Consider the following 22,178-nt stretch of genomic DNA (forward strand, 5'->3'; position numbering starts at 1 on the left):
CAAATTGTCGATTTCCAGTGTCAGTGTTGGCTACATTAAGGGAAGAAGTGCATCTTGAGCCATAGCTCGAGATATTCCTCTGTGATGACTTTAAATAATAAATTTGACCCTCATCAGGTCATACTTGACAAAAAACTAGTCAGCAACAAATTGTAAGGTAGACGCACTTTATTCCTAAAACATAAGCTGCACCATCAGTAGCGGCACACAAGTATATGTACACATATACACACACAATTACCTAAATCTGTTATATAAAATATATATAATCTGACAATGTACCTTTTATTCCTCTTCAAAGCTCATTGAGTTACTGTGCGAGAGACTCAAAGCAGACAGAGAGGTAAGTCTCATTCACTTGTTGGGTGGGACACAAATGCCCAGGCCAGCTTTTACTTCATTTTTACAGCATGGCAATAGAAAGGTCTGTACCCTCTGAAAAAATAATATTCTAAAAGCAATCTACAGCAAATTCACTTGAACAGGTTTTTCCTTGTGTTCTAATCGAGAAAATTACACTTTTTAAACCAATTCCTTTACAGTGAGATATACACACCCTCTAGGATTTGTAATATATAAAAGATATTAAGCATTAAAAATTCCACATTTAAAAACTTACAATAAATAATATATGCAGGCATTTCATTAAGATAAAATCTCATAGATTGCAATCTACAGTCATTAAAAAGACAATTTATTCTCCTTATGAAACATCCCTTGATCATCCAAAATGCTAAAATGGATTCTTGGCATCTGATTGATTGAGTGGGACTTTCCAGTCAGCGTCCTGTGAGATACACCAGAGAGGAGAAAGAAAAGGAGGCAGGCTTCTTCTCCATATTTGCCCTGATGGAGTGCGAGGTCCTTTTGAGTGTCTGGGATTCTTCAGAGCACAAAAATCCACAGTTTGTCTGAGCGATTCCTCCAATCAAATCTCAGCAGTTTGATCCCGTTAAGAGTTCAGAGCATGTTCATGATAAAGTTGTACAACTGTGTGAGCACCACAAAGTGAACAGGCAGACAGGAGCGCCGGTCCTGGGTTGCAGGGTCGCATGTCAGCCAGGAGAGGGCGTTGTATTGCTCTAGAACGAATCTAATGTAGAGAATAGATGAACACGTTAACATAGAACAGGTTTCGTTCTCCTTATTCTGACAAACTGCTTGGAAAAAGTTCATACCTGAGCACATCAGAGGTGTGGTTAGAGTCCAGGGGGTGGGAGTGTTTACTATGCAAAAGCTCGTCTGACTGGACAGAAGACACATGGAGGTGCAGAGAGGCCTGGGAAAGAATAAGATACAAAGTGAATTTAAGTCTTTAGGTTTAATTGGATGCTTTCAGAGAAAATGTCTGAGAACTGTCAATACTTAGAAAAACATTTAACAACAGCAAGGTTTTCCCAGAGGGAAATAAGATTGTTGTAGCAGCCAGGTACATTAAATCATTATATAAAAAAACATTCCTAAATGTAGACAAAAGCCAATTTTTACCTTGAGGAAAAGTGGGCACTGGTTCTGGGCTTGAGGGCAGGCAGACCAGAACCAGTCGGGCAGTGGTCCAGCCTTTGCCGTAGAGACAAAGTAACCCAAAGCCATCGGCTGCTGCAGGATGTTCAGAGCCTCCTCGTGGGACTCCATACGATCTGCACTCTGGCCCTGTTGAAGTTAATAACGGTCAGACTGTGTGTGGTGTCATCTTACACTGTGAGAATCAGTGTAAACCTATAAAACAGTTATTTTAGTACATCTATTATTATTATAGATGTTTTAGTACATCTATAATACATCTATGATAACTAAATCTCTTCATTCAATAGGCTTTTTGAATCAAGCTGAATACTTAATTTCTTTACCAGAGAGTGGGAATAATAAAACAAAAACAGGGAGCTGCTTAAATAACATAACACTCCATGTGGACCTTACTGTGTAATTCAGTTTAGTAAAATGTCACAGACCTTGCTTCCATCTCCTCCCTGATGGTAATGGGAGCCAGGAGAGTGGACAGGGGAAGTTGTGGGGGAGTTGGGCAAGATGTTGATGAGGTCTGCATCCACCATCTCATGATCCATCTCATTGACAAACAGGTCAAAGATGCCCATGCCATCAGATCCATCTGCAGAGAAAGATGAGGAGTTTGACTTGGCAACAAGTTAAGCTTCTGCACATGCGTTTTTGGAAGTTGAACAATAGAAACCGAGGACTTCTCCAGCATTTTCAGCAACATAATTTGCCATTTTTGATATTTTACAATCACAATCTTTTACCATCACTCTAACGTACCAGAATTCATGGGGTTGAAGTTGATGTCAAGGGGCTCTGCCGTGTTAGTGTTGACTTGCACCATGGCTGAGGTGGGGAACACCAGGATGTGTGTGCAGGATGTGTCTTGAGGCGTGCTCAGCTGTGATGTTTGCATGTTGAGTGTGGTGCTGCGACCGAACACTGAACCCGTGGACACAGAGTCTGCACAGGAAAGATTAAGACCATTAGAATTTGGAGTTTTTGTACAGAAAGTAAAAAAAACAAACTTTGAAGTGCTTTTATTTTTCAATAAAAGTTTAAATCCGCTTCTTACCTGGCATGATGACAAATGAACCCTGTGGCTCCATGGCAACCAGACAGGCGCTGAGGATGCTGGGAGTGTCAGCAGCAGAGATGCTACACATTCTACATTTTTCCTTCAGGCGCTTACTGAGGGACTGCAAGTTCCTCCTGCTTAGTAAAATGCTCCAGTCTGGAATGTGAACAAGGTGACAGCTCATCAGTGGGTGTGTTCAGGTATGTAAACATTTTAACTGCTCTCTGAAGGATGGTGTGTACCTCTCAGCTCGCCGTGGCCCATCCTGCCAAGCCGCCCAATCACAATCCTCCATGGCAGTGATGTCAGCTGAACCAGGCCGTGACACCACTCCCACAACTTCTCCAAACCCATTCGTCTGGCGGAGCCCTTTTTCCTCCGAGCTCTGCAATAGTATATTATCAAAATTAACCATCAGGTGGTACTGAGGCATTTTTCTTTTTTTTTTGTTCAGGCATATATAAGCACACCAACCTGTTGGGTACATCAATACTAATAATGCAGGTCTCTAGCAGCTCTCCGTGCTGGTCGGTGCAGGAAGCCAGCAGCCATCGCTGGTCATGAGACAGACAGTAGCCGACAAACAGGACGTTGTACTTCTGCGATGCCTCACCAAAGGTCTCTCCAAGTTCAGTCTGCTTGTCTTTCACTGGAGCTAAAATGAAGGGTGGCGTGTACAGACGCAGACACTCTGGCCTCTGCAGGGGGACGGGGGGACACTTTTTAATTATAATAATAAAAAAAAAATTATAAAAAAATAGAATGTACAAAAACACACTATCAAACTTATCTGACCAGACACATTTACCCAAGTTTCTGATACATAAACATCTGAGGTTACCTCTGGGTTTTTGAGCGCCATATCAATGGCAAGCCCAGGGCCGAAGCCTGTCAGAGACTTGAAGTTGGTGGAGTTGGGCAGAGGCCGACGACACTGCGTGTACACAGAGAAGGCCAGCGATTTCAGGTGCTGGTTGTAGACGTGGCGCTCGCCGCTGTGCACCGGCTGCAGCAGATAGTGGCATGGAACAATCTGACAAGGAAAAAAAAAGGAACAGATTTAAGTTTTACATTACATTCATCGTGCAAACATCAAGCAAAATTGTATACACTATGTAAAAAGTTATTTATAAAATATCTGTTTGTTGTGATGGGTCTGAATTAATTTCAAACCGTGTCCTATGCTGCTACTGTTGTATTACTACTGAAACCATTAGCTTATGATTCACACATCACGTTTCAACATTCCCTCCGGCATGTTGATGCAATCCTGTGTCACTGTGTAACAGGTGTGGCAGTTATCACCTCCATTAGCGTCTGCTAATGATCCCCCTGTTTCCTCTAACCTCCCTTGGCTCTGTTGATGACCTGTCTGTTATAACTGAAGTATTAAAGGGGAGCAAAACAGTTCAACATGGACAGACCCTCCACTTCAAAGTTCGGATTTTGATTTGAGGCACACATTAGAAACCATCATACCTGTACAGAAACAGCATTTCTGATGCGAGCAGGCAGGAAGAGGAGCATCTCCATGTAGCAGCGAAGTAGGGCCAGAGTGTAGGTGCTGGAGTGGGCGTCTCTGTCTGCGTCTTCATAGCTGAAGGGGTCGACAATGTAGACCACTATGGCAGGAGGGTAAGAAATGCCGTGGGACTCCCCGTCTGTTGGCTTGCCCACTTTGTCTCTCTCCATTGTGCTGTTAAGAAAAGTCAGATTATTAGCCCACTCACATCTAATTTTTCAGAATCAGTATTATTGTAATCCAGTCACTTTATTTTAGTATGTTATAGAGGATCAGGGGTGTATTTAGATGGTTATTGTTAAATATTTGTCTGTTTTTAATATGCAAAACTGTCCTTATTATGTAACGCACTTTGTATAAAAAGTGCTTCATTCATTAAATATAATTATGTGGAAAGAAGTTCCACTTTCAACCAACACTGCAACCCTTGAGAACTGGAACAACTGAGTTGGCACCAAAATGTCACGACAGTATGAAAAGATGCGTATCATCCCAGCCGTTGTCATGGCTGCAGTTTGTAGTATTGACCTCACACAGAAGGAGGAATTTCTTGGCACCTCAATCAAAAAAAAAAAAAAAAAAAAAAACCTATGAACATTGAACTCTTTCCAAAACAAAATGGTAACATGAATAAATAATCCATTTTAAATTCAAACAACACTTGAGGAGTCCTCTGCCAAGTTCATAACACAAGCTAACAATGTTTAAAGAAAGTAGTCCAGATCAGGCATGAACTGGAAAAAATTTAACTGTTAATTTGGTTTGTGATTTAATCTTTTAAAATTACAGCTTCTGTTCAATGCCAATGCAGAAATATATTTTCAAGGTATATATTCGAGGATTATCACGACATCAAAATATGAACTGCTGTACATTATAACAAATCTAATAATATTCTTAAAAAAACAAAAAAAAAACAAAACAATCATTGCCCCCCAAAATGCAGAATTTGTTCCAGATTAGGTAAAAACCTTAAGAACTCAGAGGAGCAGATATGTTTAACATACTGGCTGTTAGTACCAACATAAAATACCACAACATTACAGTAAAAGGTGTTAGTTTGAGGAACAAATGCACAGGTAAACTGAAAAAATGTCCATCAATGCAAATGTTTAAATAATTGTTTAAAACTTTTCAATTAAGAGACTATGTGGAAGAATTGTCCCACTAACCAAATTGTCTTACCAAATTCACTAAATAACTTTGAAGTTTTTATTATTGACAATTGTATAAACTGTAAAAAGTCACATGTATATGATTAAACTAGTTTCTGCTGGTTTTTGTAACTGGTACAAGGGTTGCGATAAGTGCCTCCTTTCCGAACAGTGTACTCAAATAATCTTGAGATTGGTGTTGGACAGTAATTTAATTGATGTCTTGTTTTATACTCTTTTTTTAAATTGTTTTTTCTTTTCTTCTATTTTTATTTGTCTGAAATGTATTGGTTCAAAATAATCATTCCAAGTCTTTCCAGCAAGGAAGTAAATTGAGACTTAAAAGGCTTCACTTCTAAACAGCCGGTTGGATCATGTGGTTGACACTGAAGCCTGAAGGTTACATTTCCTCTAGAACAGGTTTATACTCTGTCCTTGTAGTAAAATCTAAACAGTCTGGTGTTATTTATCTTATTTACACCACAACATGTCATTTCCATCTACCATGATTTCTGTATTGCACACAGTGGAGTTTCGCCCCGATGCCACACACACACACACACACACACACACACATAAAGAGATGTGCATGGACACGCAGGTGCACACACTCCAACCAGCAGAGAACGCATATTGGACAATATTTGGATTCAACCACCTGAAAATCAGACATGAATCCTGTTTTATTTTTTTAACTCTCCCTGGGAGGTGAAGATGGAAACACTCGTGTTCTTCATGTCCATCACGGAAAATACATCCGATATGTTTCACCACCTGGATAACTAGCAGCTTTTTGTGCTACAGTAAAGGTAAATGCACATTATTGAACAAATAAACACTTGTGCAGTGCACACTAGATAAATATTGGGATATGGATGACTAGCTAAAAAAAAAAAAACAAACCAAACAAAAAAAAAAAAACAACAACAACAACAAAAAAAACACCAAACTGCTGGAAGTACCAGCTTTTGTGATGTCAATTTTTGCATGTGCCATTCAGAAACCAACCATTAGAGGACTGTTTTTCAGGACTGTTCTGGAAATAATCTTATTAGCCGTTATAGATGTAGTGGTGTCTTACCTCTCTGGTGTCTCTGTGGGGCCTTGAGGTTGGTTGGATCCATTTTCTGCCAAGCCCCCTCCACTTTGTGAGTTTGACTGTGGTCCATTCTGAGTGGTGCTTCCCTGCAAGCCTGCTGTTCCAAAAGGTGAGTAGGAACTTGGCTTGGCTGAGGTCATTCCCCCGATATTCTGGGAGCCAGATGAGGAGGAGGACGGTGGGGTGTTGCTGACCTGGGCAGAGCTGGTGCTGGTAGTGTTGGTGCTCTGGAGTCCTGAGGAGATGCTGGAAGAGCTGGAGTTCTGGGAGGAGGAGGAAGAGGCAGCTGTGGTGGCACTGCGCTGGGACAACAGAGAGCTATCCAGCGGCTGCTCTGATAGGTATGGAGCTGAGATAGTTCAAATAAAAGGTTAATTATTCACCATTTTTACAAACGCCATGACTTTACCAGTTTGGATTTTTATGTATTATCATTGTTCCTTACCTAGATCATAACGACACACTTGAGCAAAAAGTTTGAGCTTATTAAAGGCTTCGTTGTTTCCTTCTCTGGCAGCCATGTTAAGGAACCAGTCACTGAGGGGCTGCTCCGTCATGCTTCTGCCTTCTGTGGTGCCGACCGTCAATATACCCTCTGGGTGACTCTTGCAGATGGGCCTGTGTTGGCCCAGCTGGCATGCCTGTAGAAAGAAAGAAAGGGAATGCAAGAACCAGTGTGAAACAAATCTTTAGGCTGTCAAACTTTTTGTGGGCATATCAGCAGAGGAAAGATGTATTTGCTAAACACTAATGTGCATACCTCATACATTGCACTCAGATCTTTAAAAAAGGTTTTAGCCCCACGAAGCAAGGACTCATTTTCTGGGCAGATGACAACATAGCCGACATCTCTCTGGGAACCGAAAGGATCCAGGAGTAGCTTCTCCCAATAGGGCAACCCAAAAGGAGACAGCACCACAAAGTCGTACTCGTAACCAACCAAAAAAGTTGGGATGGGCAGGGGCTCAGGAGACTCATCTGTGCCTGTGATGAAAAGAGGACATTAAACTTATTGGTTTCGGAATATTCTGGCAGCTGAGCACATTGTTGCAACAAGAAAACCTCAAAAATACTTTTTACATACCATATGAGCCCCTGCCAGCCATTTTGTGAAACTGCTGCCAGGTGAGTGGTCCCTGAACTCCCCAGGAGCGCACGCTCCTCTTCTTCTGGATGGTGTCCTGCAGCACAGGCTGGAGGGACAGTAACACCCGCAGGACATCCTGAGAGAACAGCTTGCTCATGTCTGTTGCTATAGGAGAGATGAGAAGGTGAAGAAGTCTTAACTCACCATGTTTCATGTTAGGATTGAATAATAGAAATAATCTTGTAATATGAAAAGAAATAAGAAAATGCATACTTTTGCATTTTGGCCACTGATGAAGACAGGTGCTTTTCACTAGTGTTTCATCTACTTTGCCCCCCGACATGTTGTCCATGAATTGTCTGCCATGCTCCAATGCCATGTAGCAGTCATTATAACAGTCTCTCTCTTCAACCCTCAGGAATGAAATGGGGGTTGAGCCCAGCTTGGAGTACTCCACGCCTGCCATTGGGGAAAATGGATTGGTGCACTGATCCTGCAGCAGCAGGATTAGCTCATCTGGAGGCTTCTCCTTCACGCTGCCAGCTTTGTGGGTCATGGAAGCTCGCAGTTCCTCGAAACATCGCTCAGTGTCCCGACTGGCGTCTGAGCCTCGTCCCACCACGTCCAGTTCATCTTCCAGAAAAAGCCCAGCAGACTGACCGAAGCGCCGGTTGGTGACGGCGCTGAAGCCACAAGTGCAAGAGTACTGGGCCTCACCATTGTCCTTAAGGTACACGCCTACGTCGGCCCCTCGGATGTTCATATTGCAGACGCACACGCAGCAACTGTCAAAGTTGCAGTCCTTGAAGAGGTTCATGACTGACTCAGAAAGTATGAGGGTGACGTAAAGGCTGTGAGCCTCAGGAATGGAGGGCACGGTGGCCGGCTCGACGGAACTGAGGGGTCGACAAGTGGAAGGCGTGGATGCTGGAGAGTACAGATCAGAGTTGTCATATTTGAGGGAGCCCTGGACGCTGGATGGGCCGCGGGGAGTGCGTGGGGTTCGTGGCGTACGAGGTGTGGGCACAGAGAAGCGAGGCGTGGCTGGGGAAGGCAGGATGCCAGCGCCGCTGTTGCTGGGAGGAGCACTGCTGGACAAGAAGGGTGTGTGGGTTTGAGGGGTGTAGGACTGGTTGTAGTCTGGCTCCACACTTGGGACATTACTGTTACAGAGAGATAAACAATGAATAAATTTAACACTGTGGCTTCTACACTTTCTCAGTTTAGTCTTGACATATAACACACACACACACACACACACATATATATATATATATATATATATATATGATATTATTCAGGGACTGTATACACAATGATCTGGTGGGATTTGATGCCATCTTAATGGCTTTTTAACATTTATTTAGTTATTTTTCCATTTTAAAGAAAAAAACCAAACTATTATCATTCAGGGATTGACCCTAATTTCTCACCAGGTAAGTGTTCATAACTATCATGCCACTACTGTAATTGGTCATTGCTCTACAGACTTTTGTCCAATGTTCCTTTTTTCTTATAAAATCCAAATGATTTCCAGATGTTAGATCTGATGGTCTATTGTGAACCACAGTGCGAGTCGTTGCATGTTGCATTTGTGTTTAGCTCACAATTAGAGAGTGTGGGTGTGTATGCGGCTTTCAAAGCTAGATTTGAGGTCTGTGGAGAGGAACAGTCTCCCTACACTGAGATACATAAATAAATTCAGAATTCAGAAAGGAAAGTTCAAACAATATATTAGAAGAGACATTTAAAGTGACATAATGATCTTATTCTTTGAGATGTAAACCACTAAGAATGGGATCTAACATGAGAACTGCATTGGTATCGTTAAACTGCCACCGACAAGTTGCATTAACTTTTTCAAAACATACACACAATATTTAAAAAGACAAATTTGTGTTTAAAAGGTTATTGTTTGATTTAATACAAGTTATGGAGCATAAAAAGAGGCAACATTAACATAATAAAACAGCATTATCAAAGAGTGTTTAAATGTTGTGACATGGATAAAGCAACAGCAGAGGTTTGCTATTGCTAGTCTGCATTAATGCTACTTAGCCATGTGTTAAACACACTAACAACATTAATGATTTTCATGAAACTGGATGCGTAACACATGTTTGGTTTGTGGAAGAGGCTGTAAAATAAATTGACACTATAATGGCGTACTTAATGTTAAATGAATTTACCTGTCTTTGGTGAGGAGATTGACGCTTGATACGGGAGGCATCAGTTCCATTTTGCCCATGGTCCAGCTCGGCGTGTACACGCAGTCTTCTGGCAGTTTGACAGGCAACAGACACTGACTGGGTAGCGTCTTGAGGGGTGCGTACATAGAACAGCCAATGAATGAATGACATGTCTCTGGCTTGTACACAAAGGAAAAGTCCTGAAAACAGATAAAAACAAAAATGATCATTTAACAAAAAGCAAATGAAGATGGAAAAAAAAAAAACCTTGAGGTAGCCTTCATTTAAGCTTTCCTCCTTCTAGGCAGTTGTGTCACACCTTTATTTCAGATGGCTTTGGGCTGCAGAAACCTTCCTCCACCTCCATCTTGAAGTGGCTGCTAAGCTGGCTCCCGTCCAACAGGGTGAGGCTCGCCCCCGTTTCCAGGCTGTCCTTGCTTCCGGAATTCATGGGGGAGTAGCCCTGCTGCTCCAGGGAGGGTGGGGTGGGAAACATCTGGTGTAGGTCTGCTGAGCCTGTAGAAACAAGACATTAATTCTCTGTAAACATGAAATATCATGATGCACAATCACTAACTGATGCTTGGTTTCCTTACTTATGCAAGACAGGGTGTCCAGCGAGACCGGTTTGGATTCTTTACTGCCAAACTTGTCCTCTGTACCAACTACAGCTCTCCTGGATCCAGGCTGTGTGACACAGAAAAATAAAACAATATTTAAGTACAGTTTCCAGCATGTGAACAGTCTAAACATGTAACCAGTGAGGGTTAATGCTTCACTTACCGCTAGCTCATCTTCATCCGAGTTGAAAATTTTATCCAGATCGCTGTAGGACACAGCCAAGTCATTTTCATGGATGAGGCTGGTTGAGGTTGAAGGTTTACTGCCAGATGGACCCTGACCATCTGCAGTGAATAACAAAACAGAGAGCAGACCTTGAATAAAATGCACAGCGCCTAATATTTTATTTAATCAAATGTCAAAGCTGGAAGAAGATGTAGAAAAATAAGACATTCTCACCATCTGCAGAACTTCCAGTCCCTTCATCCAACTGAACCAAAAAAAAAAAAAAAAAAAAAAGAAAAAAGTAATTAGGCATTTTTTTTAATCTGACTCCAAACAAATCAATCAGGGACAATGTTATTATTTTTACTTTCATGAAAGGTCCAGATTGTCAAACTTACCAAAAGATCAGGAACCCACCTTGTGTTTCTTGTTGTGTTCCTTGTCACTTGCAGCCTTATCCCTCTTCTCAGTAAAGCTGAACTCCTCATCTCCCTCTACGAAGGCGTAAGGGTCTGGCTCCTCGCTTTGTTCTCCGTCACCAGTGGTGGAGACAAGATGGCTGTTTCTCCTCTGAGTATAAGTCTTAACCAGCTCTTGAGACACCTTCAGGGGCTGCGAGGAGTCGCACATCAACCTGAGGGGAAGTAAATTGTACAGGGATGCATGGGCATTGTTGTTTGTTTTTTTTTTGTTTTGAAAAATAAACAAAAAAAAAAACAAGCAATGTTTGTTGTAACTTATTTGAAGGATGAGCGAGAAGGGAAAAAAAAAAAAAAAAAAAAAAAAAAAAAACTTACTCAGTGACAGAGACGACGCTCTCTGTGCCCCCTCCATGATCATCTCGTATTTTGTCTGCAGGCAGCTGGGGTGGCAGGAAGTTAGTCTCTCTCTTCCTGGGCAGGCTGAAATACTTCCAGGGATTGTGAGTAGAGTCTTCACTGGGGCTAATAGCTGAGCCTACAAACATGGTGGGTTCCAAGGTTTCATTGTAATGTGGAGGTAAGGGCAAAGGCATGGGCATGTTCTCCAGTTGAGGCTCATCAGACGAGCCCTTTTGTGGCATCAGACAGGGCTCCATGGATGGCGGGTAGAACGGCTGATGGATGGGCGTGGAAGAGTTTTTCATGCCGCCTGGTGTCATGTCGCCTTCCACGAGATCGCAGGGATGTGGGCTGAGAGGAGGGGGAGGCGGGGATCCGACTAGGTCTGCGGGAGGGCCGTGTGCATGTAGCGTGGGAGCTTTGGGCGGTACCGTGTCCACATGGTGCAGGCTGGGATATGAGCCCTCTTCCTGTGGTCTGGGGCAAAGCCTCGGGGTCTGTGGCTCCAGAGACTGCTCGTCACTCACAGAGTTGCGGTGGTGAAAGGGCGTCTGCGGCCTCCTCTGCTGCTTCTCTCCCTTCTCCAGCTTCTCACCCAGCTTGTGCTTGGGAAGCGGCTGGGTAGGCTGGCATGAAGAAGGCGGGTGTCCTGAGGTGCTGCTGGATCGCTGCTTCTGACCCTTATGCCTTTGTGGAAACAAACAATTACTACATGCTACCTCCTTTTAAATCATAAAACAGAAACCACTGTTCAGCACGTTCCTCTCAGCATACCTTAAGCAACTACAAGATGGCCTGTAAGTTGATTCCACAAAATCCCAGAGTCCAGATTTGTCCGATTCCTCCTCACAGGTCCCATTTGTCAAGGCTGTAAACTTCCTCCTGGTAATTAAGATGGACAGGTTATCAGTCAGTGAAAGGGTATTTGAGGACAAAACACTCGTTTTCTTGAAAAGAGAACACTAAACATACTTGTTCCCTGTATGATTTATGTTATACTCCTGCCACACAGACTCCACCATCTGGCTGGCCAGCCTGCGAGGGATTTTACCCCCATGAAGAGTGTTGTTTGAGCTGTAGCAATCGGATGCAGAGGATAACTTAAGCCACCTGTGGGAGGGCTGGTAGTCTGGGGGAAGGCAAAACAATAAAATCAATCAAATAAATGCAAATTAAAAGCTGATAAGGGAGTGATTAATTCTGGTTAACTTGTTGATCCAAGTCTTACCTGTGTGAGTCTCCTCTGGTGATGTTGGAGGAGTCAGGGTGACAGAGGATATGGCAGGATCTCTGTGAGCAGCCTGACCGTGCTGAGCGCCAAACTGGCTTCCTGGGATGTTGGCAGACCCCTGGGGGACCACAGCAGGAATGTCCGACAGGGGAAGAAGCACCAGGCAGGAAGGGTACACCATCCTTACTCCCGCTGGAACCAAACATATTTACAGATTTCAGAAACTTCAAATATATGTACAGCAATGCGCAAAGTTAACAATATCAGGTCATCATCATCATCCCAAAACTCATACAACCATATATTTTTTAAAGAAATATAAAAATCATTACACATGTCCTTTAACATTAATAATACACATCAAGTTTTATGAAGACTTACCTGTTGGCATTCCCGTCACCCATCGCCGCATTATTAAATTATTATAAAGCCTTACCGACAAGGACCTCCACAGCTGCCAGGGACTCATCTTCCCAGTCTGTGTCTTCCATCTTTTCTTCCTGGACCTCCTTGGGATTGGGGCAAATGGGATAAAACTGTCTCCACTCTTCTATGAGCTTCTGAGTAGGGTGGTCAGACATCTTAAATGCCTGGCCAGTGAGAGTCCCATTTAGGCCATATGGGCTCAGGATAACTGTAACAGAGGAGTCACACCACACATCAGATACCACCACTCCTCCAGTTAAAAAGAAAAATACACTTAAAACAACTCAATTTCAGTGTTCACTACTAAGCATAACTCCTGTGGTCACACCTTGCAGGGGGCTGGAGCTCTGCTGTGCGAGGCTGAGATGCTCCTCGCTCAGTCTCTGCAGAGGCTGATGTTGAGCGATCTCCACACTTGTGCACACGTTGCTGTCGCCGTGGACGAAGAAGGTAAATGCGCATGAAAGATGCTCACTGCAAAGTCAAAGACAAAACAGGCATTTTAAACATATTTTTTACACATATCAAATAAAGAAAACACAGCAGCAACCTTTAACTTGCCCCCCGCCCCCAAAATAATGTCAATCAGTGAGGGTCACTGATATCATCAGAAAATTTGATTTTCCTAAACAAGATGAGGATAACGTGGAATCTACAATTCCACTCATGATGCATTTGAGGGAGAAATGTGTTATGTTTTAAGGCAACAGAGGTATGAAACATCAATATCTGTTTATTCATCCAATCAGGTGATGCATGTACAGTTCACCCTGCCTTACTGGTCTGAATTAATCAAAACCTGAGAAAAAATATTTTCTCATATCCTTCATTTGTTAAAAACCATGCCCATCTTAATTTTCTAACTATGTCTGGAGGTCCGGGCACCTAAATGCACTAAAATAGTACTTGTTGACATGGTTGCTGTAAAACCACAGTGCACACTCAGCATTTTCCAAAGACTGCTGTGTTTACCAGCCAGAGACAGCAGGCGACAGCAAGACTGCCAGTCTCCCGTTAAAGGTGCTGCTCTGCAGCCCCAATACACACACAGACACTTGTAGGTCTCTTTACAGAACAACAGAAGCTGAACCTTAGTGAACAATAAATCCCATCCTCTTCCATACCACAACTCTTTAAGCGCACCTAAAACTCTCGTAAATCAATGAGAAAGTTGCCAGATGGAGCTGAACCAAAGATCTGTGCATTAAACACGAGTCATTTCTAGACGAACATCGCCAAAAAGCCGAGGCTCAAATGAGCTTGTAACTCTAGGGTCTCTTTGGCTTTTTACTCGAGAGGACAGTAAATCTATGTTAGCATGCTTAAATATTGGCAATGAGAGAAAACAGCAGTGCAGAACCCCATTCAGAATCAGACAGATATTTATATGCTGCTGGTTAACCTCAAGCTTTTATTTCTACAACAAAAACACAGACCAGCCTTGCCTTGCACTTGGAAAAAGTAGAGCTGACATTAAACATTAGTTTGGAACTATGCTTCCCCGACTTTCTAATTTTTTTTTTTTTTTTTTTTTTTTTTTTAAAAGATGCAACACAGTAAATCACTGTAATTTCACAAAATTTGTAAAACCTGATAAAAATCTGTCTTACAAATTATATAATTAACACTGTTATACTGAAAATGCTGTAAACAATACATAAAATTTCTGCTTCCCTGAGCTATACCAGATGTAATAAAACCCCTGGCAAAAAAGAATAGAATCACCAGTCTCTGAGGACGTCCATTCTGTTGTTTCATTTTGTAGGAAAATAAATTAACAGATCACAGAGAAGTCACAAAACTAAAGTCACTGAAAATGACAGATTTCCAGCTTTAAGAAAAACTAAAAGAAATCAGGAAAAAAAAGCATTGTTGTAGTCAATAACAACTCCTTTTTTAGATCAAGTAAAAGGAAAAAATATATAGAACCAAAAGAAAAAAAAATGAAAAACAATGTATGAATCATGGAGAAAACAAACAAACAAACAAACAAAAAAAATACAACACACCACTAGTACCTTGTTGCACCACCTCTGGCATTTTTAACAGCTTGCAGTCTCTAAGGCCTGGACTTAACAGGTGACAAACAGTACTCTTTATCAGTCTGGCTCCACCTTTCTCTGACTGATGTTGCCAGATCAGCTTGCAGGTTGGAGCCTTGTCATGGACAATTTGCTTTAATTTCCACCACAGATTTTCAACTGGCTAGAGATCCGGACTATATGCAGGCCACGGCACTGCACTTATGTCTTTTTCTTAAACGAAAGTTTTCACAGTTTTTTCTCTATGACAAGAAGTGTTATCATCTTTAAAAATGATGTTAATATCATCCCCAGACATCCTTCCCAAAATGTCAATGTAAACGTGTTCATTTGTTGAAGATGTAATGACAGTCATCTCATCTCCTGACATGCAGCCCTTTTATTAATGACGGTGGAAATTTGCATGTTTTCTTTAGGCTGTCGTTTTCTTAAATCTTGGAACAGAAATAGACAAAAGTTCAAGCATCATCACCTTGCCCAGTGCAGATTCACAATTCACCACTGAATATGACTTCCATCCACGATTGCGCTTCCTTTTGCCCATTATAACCTTGTCTTTTTTTCTGTTTAGGTGTTAATCGTGGCTTTCGTTTAGCGTTTGTGTATGTAAATCCCATTTCCTTTAGGCGGCTTCATGCAGTTTGGTCACAGACTTTGACTCTCGTTTCACCAAGTTGTTCCTCATTTGTTTTGCTGTGCATTTTCTGTTTTCAAGTGATACTGTTTCAAGTTTTCTGTCTTGATGCTTTGATGTTTTTCTTGGTCTACCAGCATGCTTTTACAACCTTCCCATGTTGTTTGTACTTGGTTCAGATTCTAGACACAGCTGACTGAACAACCAACATGACATTCTGTGATGATTTATCTACTTTTAGAAGTTTGATAATCTTCTCCTTAGTTTCAACTGTCTCATGACTGATGCTTCATTCATGTCAATCCACTTGGTGCATCAACTCTCCAAGGTGTGAACACTCCTTATTAACTGCAGACTAATGAGCAAATTTAATGCATGTGTTTGTTTTTTGTTTTGGAAATGGAAATTTACAGGGTGATTCCATCCTTCCAATTTGTTTCCCTGATTTCTTTTAGTGTTTCTTAAAGATAAAAAGTTACCATTTTAAATTAGTTTAGTTTGCGGTATATTTGTGAGCAGATTTTTTTCTACAAAATTAAACAACTGAAGGAACAATCTCCAAAACTGGTGATACTATAATTTTGGTTGTTTTACATCTAGTATGGCTCTAGGAAGCAGAAAATTTATGTATTTGTTACAACATTTTCTTTTCCCTGAAGATGATGTCTCATTCCAAGAAAGTGAAACTAAAAACAAAATGGTTTTTACTAAACAGCTTGGAGCACAATTCCACAGCTCAACCAAAAACTCGGCTTTATTATTAAAGGGTGTGAAAGACCAGTGATTGTTATAGTTACTTCTAAGCACAACTTTCACAAAAATGAAGTAACATCTTTCCCTTCTGTTGAATGTGCTAACAACAGGTTAAACATTAAATTAAAGAGGCAGCCAGAATTCAGGCACCTGTTAGTCATCTCTAAGTTTCAGGAAATCAACTTTACAAAAAATAATATTCTCTCCTTTTATCAGTCTTAACACTGTTACATTAATGACCAATACGCAAACATGAACTACCCCATGTGCTTTTGCCCCACTTCGTTATATACAGTCCACATTCTGATAAACTATCTGTGCATTTCTGAAGCAAAATAAAATATACAATCCATGTTCCATGAAAGCTGACAGTGAAAACGTAACGATAGCGTTTGCAAATCACCATCTGACTCAGAAAGAAGAAAACAAACTTCTTTTTAAATCACTCAGTTCAGTTTCTCTGCAGACATCCAGCAAACATCATACTAGCTAAGTTAAAGCTAACGCAACGCTAATCCTTGTAATATGTGAAAGGCTAAGCTCGGCACCGCTTTATGGAAAACGACAACACAGAAACATCTAAGAGATTGACATAAGTCTTCCAGTTATCTGACTGCAGTTCATATTATAATATTTCTAGGAAAAGTAACTCCTAGAAGCAGTTCTCTTTATGCGTCTTTACTGAGGACTGGCACATAACCTAGCTGCTAATTAGACTTTTACTGTTTTAATTTAACAATGTGTGGAGTGTCAAGAAGTGAAAACCACAATGCTACAAAAATCAAGTAATTATTTTCTTTCCTGCGACTTAGACTAATGTGAAATCTATTTTCATCAAGAGCTTTATTGCCCGATTTTTTTTTATTATCTGTCCATGAGTTTCTCAACTACATGTTATGTCTGTACCACAAAACAAACAACTATCACACCCACAACACGATTTAGACTTGAATTTGTGCTAACAAAAAATAATTGATTAAATAAGAAAAAAAAGAAAGAAAAAAAAATAAAAACTTGAGTAAACTGGAATAAATCCCGACATCATATAACTAGAACAAGTCTGCTTTAACAGTCTTTACATAAAATGTTTCATGCATGCCTATAAAAGCACTTCCCCTTGGAGATTAAAGACTTTGTAAATCTGAATACTGGTTCCAACAAGTGTGTCGCATTTCACAGTACTTCAGCTCTTGGTAAAGAAAACTATCAGTCAAACCCTAGAAATCTCCACCAATACTTTAACTGCAGATAATGACTAAGGTTTGGCTTGTCAGCACAAGTAAAACTCATGACCTGCTGTTGTGCTGCCTTCTTTACCCCCAGTGACCGTGCTACTTCTTTTATGAAAAAAAGACCAAGTACATGTGCCATGGGTATATGTTTAGTGGAAAGGATTTTCAGCGATTCTTCCTCCAAACTGACCTCATTTAACAATTTATGATAAAAACACAAACTCTTCACTCTTCCTGGAGTATTTTCTATGAAACATCAATACCATGTTTTCAGGTCAACACTAAAATGTGAAATCAGTAATAATAATAATAATAATAATAAAAAAAAATCACCTGTAGCTTGAGATATTTCTACTAAGCTGATGCCTGTTATGGCCTCAGTTTAACCTGTAGGCAGAACAGGTAAATCCTACTGATTTATCTTAACTCATTCCAGCTATGAGCTGCCAGCCTATTCATACAGCTCTGCCTTTAATTCTGAATTTATGGGTCCAAACGTTGTTGTTAGACATTAGGAAGCAAATCCTACCTTTTATTTAGGATCTTCTCCTCCTTTTGGTATGGCTTAACGAACCACTTGCCAATGCGAACAAAGCCACGATTCATGAGACATCGTTCCAGCAGGTTGTGAATGGCTTTGAACAGGAGCGTTCGACACTCGTAGGACAGGCCACTTTCCCACACGCCGTCCTCCTCACCTGAAACAAAAACGCATGAAATCATATGATTTCAACAAACATGTCTTCATCCTGGTAAAGTTATGGTGTGAAATTAACTTTGGAGGTATGTTAGATCTGTTTGGTGCATATTTATAGACTAGTTTGGTTTAGAAACTAAACTAATGACTGAATGCATGAAAACACTGTATATCAACATTTAGCTTTTTTTACTGGTGCATGTAACAGATAAGATAAATATCATTTTTTTATACAGAATTAAATTATCACAATTTTTATTAGGTGATTAATACTCATGAAATCCTTATCTGGTTATTACTATTATTAAACAGCCACACTTGCTCTCAACTACAGATTAAACCTTCTAACCACTGATGCAGCTTAGCTGAAATAGGTCAAAATGTTGCTATCTCTGTATCTGTACACACCAATATTTACTGTCTGCCAGTAACACCTCACCCTACCTGAGAAAAGCCACCAAAAACCCGATCATTCTGTCAACCCCTAAGGGGAATTTTTTTTAACAGATACCAATATCAACAAAGCAGGAACAAACAAACATGAGTCCAAATAATCAAGACCGAGTCATGTGATTCTGATGCCCAACAGCTTGTTCTAAAATCAACATACAAGTCAATGCCTCTGACTTAGCGCCAATAAAGCCATGAAGTCTGTTATCAGCATCGGCCATTAAGATTTCTTAAGTTGAGCCAATGACCATGCTGAACTAACTACTGAGATTATATCTGAATACACACAAGATGTGAAGTAGACGTTTGGCTTGGGAATCTACCGAATAAAGTAAAGTTAAAACAAACAAAAAAAAAAAACAATGTAAAAAAACACCTTAAACAAAACAAGAGCCACAAAATTGGGATAAGCATTTCAGCTGTCACTCAAACACATCACTCTGCTGTAGTTATGATAGCTATGCGAGCTGTCACCGTTTCCTTGGAGACAAGTATGTTAATCAACAAGTTTGATTAATGACACAGTCACAGAAGGCTGTGAAATGATGCCAAGGAAAGGTGGATTCAGCTATGCAAGATCAGACATGAACTTTTTGACAGTGATTAGGTGTTCTTAAAAGTTTACTGTAACTCAGCGTAGCAGCATGTCAAACCTGTAGAAGCACCATAAACAAAACTTTGCAGCGGAATATGAGTCTCTTTGCTGGCGTCAGACAATATAACAAAACCATGACAACAAGGGAAAGTAATTAAAGAAGTGCCAGCATTTCATTTGAGGAAAGAATAGGAAGGCTGGGTCTGTTTTTATGTGGAAAACAACTGATTCTAAATATAAAAAAATAAAACAAATTCAAGAATATTATAGTGTAACTGGAGTCACCCTGTGTTTCACTAAAATATATTTAATTCTAGATTTTCCTTTTAGATGTTCCTTTATCCTATTATACAATGTTTTTACTCTGTAAAATGAAATAATGTTTATCCACTAAATGGCAAGTTCTGTTCTTTGTTAATATTGGACACTGGCATTCAGTTCAAATAAACAAAACTATATTAAAATACAATTTTGTCTTGAGTTGACACATAGATTTAAACTGAAATGATTAATGTTTCACTACTGGATAATTTAGAGGCACTGACTAATATAAATATAAAAAATAAATATAAAATAAAAAAAAAAACAACAAAAAAACAAATCTTGATTTCACTTTTTGGCCACCTCTTTCAACTCGAAGTAGATGTCAAACTTAAGACAGAAATCTGACACTGTGAGAATCACAAATCCTGCACAAAATATGCAAATGTTGCATTCACTTACTTGAGAGCTCATTGTGGATAAGCTCTGCAAAACTGGGGTCATCACCCCACCAGAAAAGCCAGAGCTCTCTGCGACCCGGGGTGTGGTGCCTTCTCCACACACTCAGCACATCTGCCGCCAGGCATCGGCTGAAACTACACAAGATTGGGTCCTCCTCAGTCACTGGGAAAAGGATGGGCGAAGAAGTGGGTCCTTGCCACACAAAACGCCGCCATTTTATTCCAGTCAAATCCGCCTAAAAAGAAGAAAAACAGTGTGAGAATGAACACATATCAACACTGCACAGCATTATGCCAGTTGTCATTTGCTGACTGAATAGCTCTGTATGCATCTGTTTCACCATCCAGACACACAACAATGAGAACATGAAAACTGCTTTTGCTGTAAGATAACTGTTGGTAACTTGAAAGTTAGAAAAGAAAATCCATCTTGTTGACATTTTTTGCTGTCTTTGTACATGTCACCACAAATATGCCATTAAAACATTAAACTTATGCTCAAGTTAACAACTTTTGGAGACTTGCAAGCTTTTTTTTTTTTAAATAAAATTAATTTCTATCAATTTAAAACAGCAAATTGCAACTGCAACTTCCTTTTTTAAATGTTTGATTTACCTTCCTATGTGTAAGCAGTATGTAAGTAAAGTTTATTTTTATAGCACATTTCATAGACAATGTCACAAAGTGCTTCACAGAAAGAGTTAATGAAATTCACAACCAAATAAAAAATACACAGAAGAAAATACATAAAATAGAAGTATAACATGTAAAATCCCACATAACAGCTAAGTCTAACTAAAATCTTGTTGGAATATAAATGTCTAAAATGTATCCACAGTCCAAATTACATATAAATAGAGGCAGGTTATTCCACAGTCTGGGTGTAGATCATTTTAAGACAGGGCCGCCTTAATTTAGTAAAAAAATAGGATGTCTAATTCGCCTGTTGACCAGACCTGTTACTATCATGTACATAACGCTCAAAATTCCTGTACCAACTGCAGTGTAAACAAGGGGTCAAGCCATTTTCATGACCAAGTCTTTTTATTTTTTCTCTCCTCAAGTTGCCATGCAATGTGTGCTTTCTCTGTTATGAAAGTTAGCCAGATCACGGTCTGCAAGTTGCAGGCCCGATGCCTTCACGCTAGACTGCAACTGACGTTACAAAGCTTGTTGCCTTATTAGCCAAAATGGCTTTCTGGCCTCTGTATCAGAGCTAATGCTAGCAAGCGCACAGAGCAGTCTTACCAGGCAGAAGAGGTTGGAGTGGCAGTCCTCCAAACTAGCCCCGTTGGGTACAAAGCACGAACTCATCCTTTCAATGCGTGGTGGTCACGTTAAAGTCCATTGTCTCAATCACCTTCGGGGCATTAGCTGATCTATGTATCTCGCCAGCAAAACGGTGTTCGGTTGTAATTATCCCGTTAAAGCCCTGGCCAACTTGCTAACTACAGCTAGCTACCGCTACTCAGACAACTTCTACCCGGTGCTAGCCACCACTAGCCTAGTAGCTAAGCTAACGTTAGACAGGCAGCTAGATAGCGTCAACTGTAGGCTTCTAGCTATTCGATTCATCAATCCTATTTGAAATGTATTGTCTGATCTGGTTAGCCGCAAGCTTGCGGTCACATTACCTGAACATCAGACACTCAATATTAACATATTCCGAACAGACTAGCATTAAATCCAACAACAGAAAAAAAGTTACACGCGGAATAAAATTACGAGCTCGAAAACTAAAAAAACTTCATCACAAAATCTTACTCCCTGGTGTGCTAATGCTAATGTCAGCTAGCGGATCTGAAACAATTTCAAAGCAAAGGAACTCTCCCCTCCCCCTGATCAGCTAGCCTACTAGCACACAAGCTAACATACCAGAGCTCCAACGCTAGCCTGCTAGCTAAATAAAACAATTAGCTACACCGCCCTCCTTTCCACTAGAACCATCACAGTGCTTTGTCATTGTACAAGCGCTATTAAAACAAATAAAATGCCAATCCTGCGAGACTACTCATCAGCTGCTCTCCCCTGCCTGATCCATGGGTCCTGTAGATTTCCATTATTTCAGTTCATGGATTGAATTCTTTAATGGCGGCCAGGAGGACAACTCTGCCTCTTAGCTCCCATTGGCCAATTTGTGGTAATGGGGGCGTCATCCGGCTT

General features: G+C 40.6%; 1 protein-coding gene across 1 annotated transcript; it reads right to left on the reverse strand.

Moving 5' to 3' along the window:
- Positions 1-153: 153 nt before the first annotated feature.
- On the reverse strand, positions 154-22,128 carry LOC121645581 (mediator of RNA polymerase II transcription subunit 13-like). The gene is made up of 30 exons (XM_041994081.1): positions 21,264-22,128; positions 20,017-20,251; positions 18,081-18,249; positions 13,219-13,364; positions 12,901-13,098; positions 12,462-12,656; positions 12,206-12,362; positions 12,008-12,115; positions 11,210-11,920; positions 10,830-11,046; positions 10,647-10,677; positions 10,410-10,531; positions 10,223-10,313; positions 9,946-10,142; positions 9,627-9,826; positions 7,711-8,600; positions 7,435-7,602; positions 7,111-7,334; positions 6,796-6,991; positions 6,333-6,699; positions 4,055-4,271; positions 3,417-3,608; positions 3,050-3,273; positions 2,818-2,960; positions 2,573-2,731; positions 2,278-2,460; positions 1,953-2,110; positions 1,489-1,653; positions 1,179-1,279; positions 154-1,093 (listed from the first exon to the last, which is right to left on the reverse strand). Exons 1-30 carry the CDS (start codon positions 21,327-21,329, stop codon positions 961-963), a joined length of 6,363 nt encoding a protein of 2,120 aa, XP_041850015.1. The 5' UTR covers positions 21,330-22,128; the 3' UTR covers positions 154-960.
- Between the last annotated feature and the right edge of the window lie 50 nt (positions 22,129-22,178).

Source organism: Melanotaenia boesemani, chromosome 9 (assembly GCF_017639745.1).
Source record: "Melanotaenia boesemani isolate fMelBoe1 chromosome 9, fMelBoe1.pri, whole genome shotgun sequence".
Classification (NCBI taxonomy): Eukaryota; Metazoa; Chordata; class Actinopteri; order Atheriniformes; family Melanotaeniidae; genus Melanotaenia; species Melanotaenia boesemani.

Coding starts and splice junctions, on each gene's coding strand:
- LOC121645581 (XM_041994081.1), bottom strand. CDS start 21,329: ATGAGTTCGTGCTTTGTACCCAACGGGGCTAGTTTGGAGGACTGCCAC. Junction 10,143..10,222: donor GGACACCCTGTCTTGCATAA/GTAAGGAAACCA, acceptor TTGTTTCTACAG/GCTCAGCAGACCTACACCAG. Junction 3,609..4,054: donor GAAATGCTGTTTCTGTACAG/GTATGATGGTTT, acceptor TTTCCTTGTCAG/ATTGTTCCATGCCACTATCT.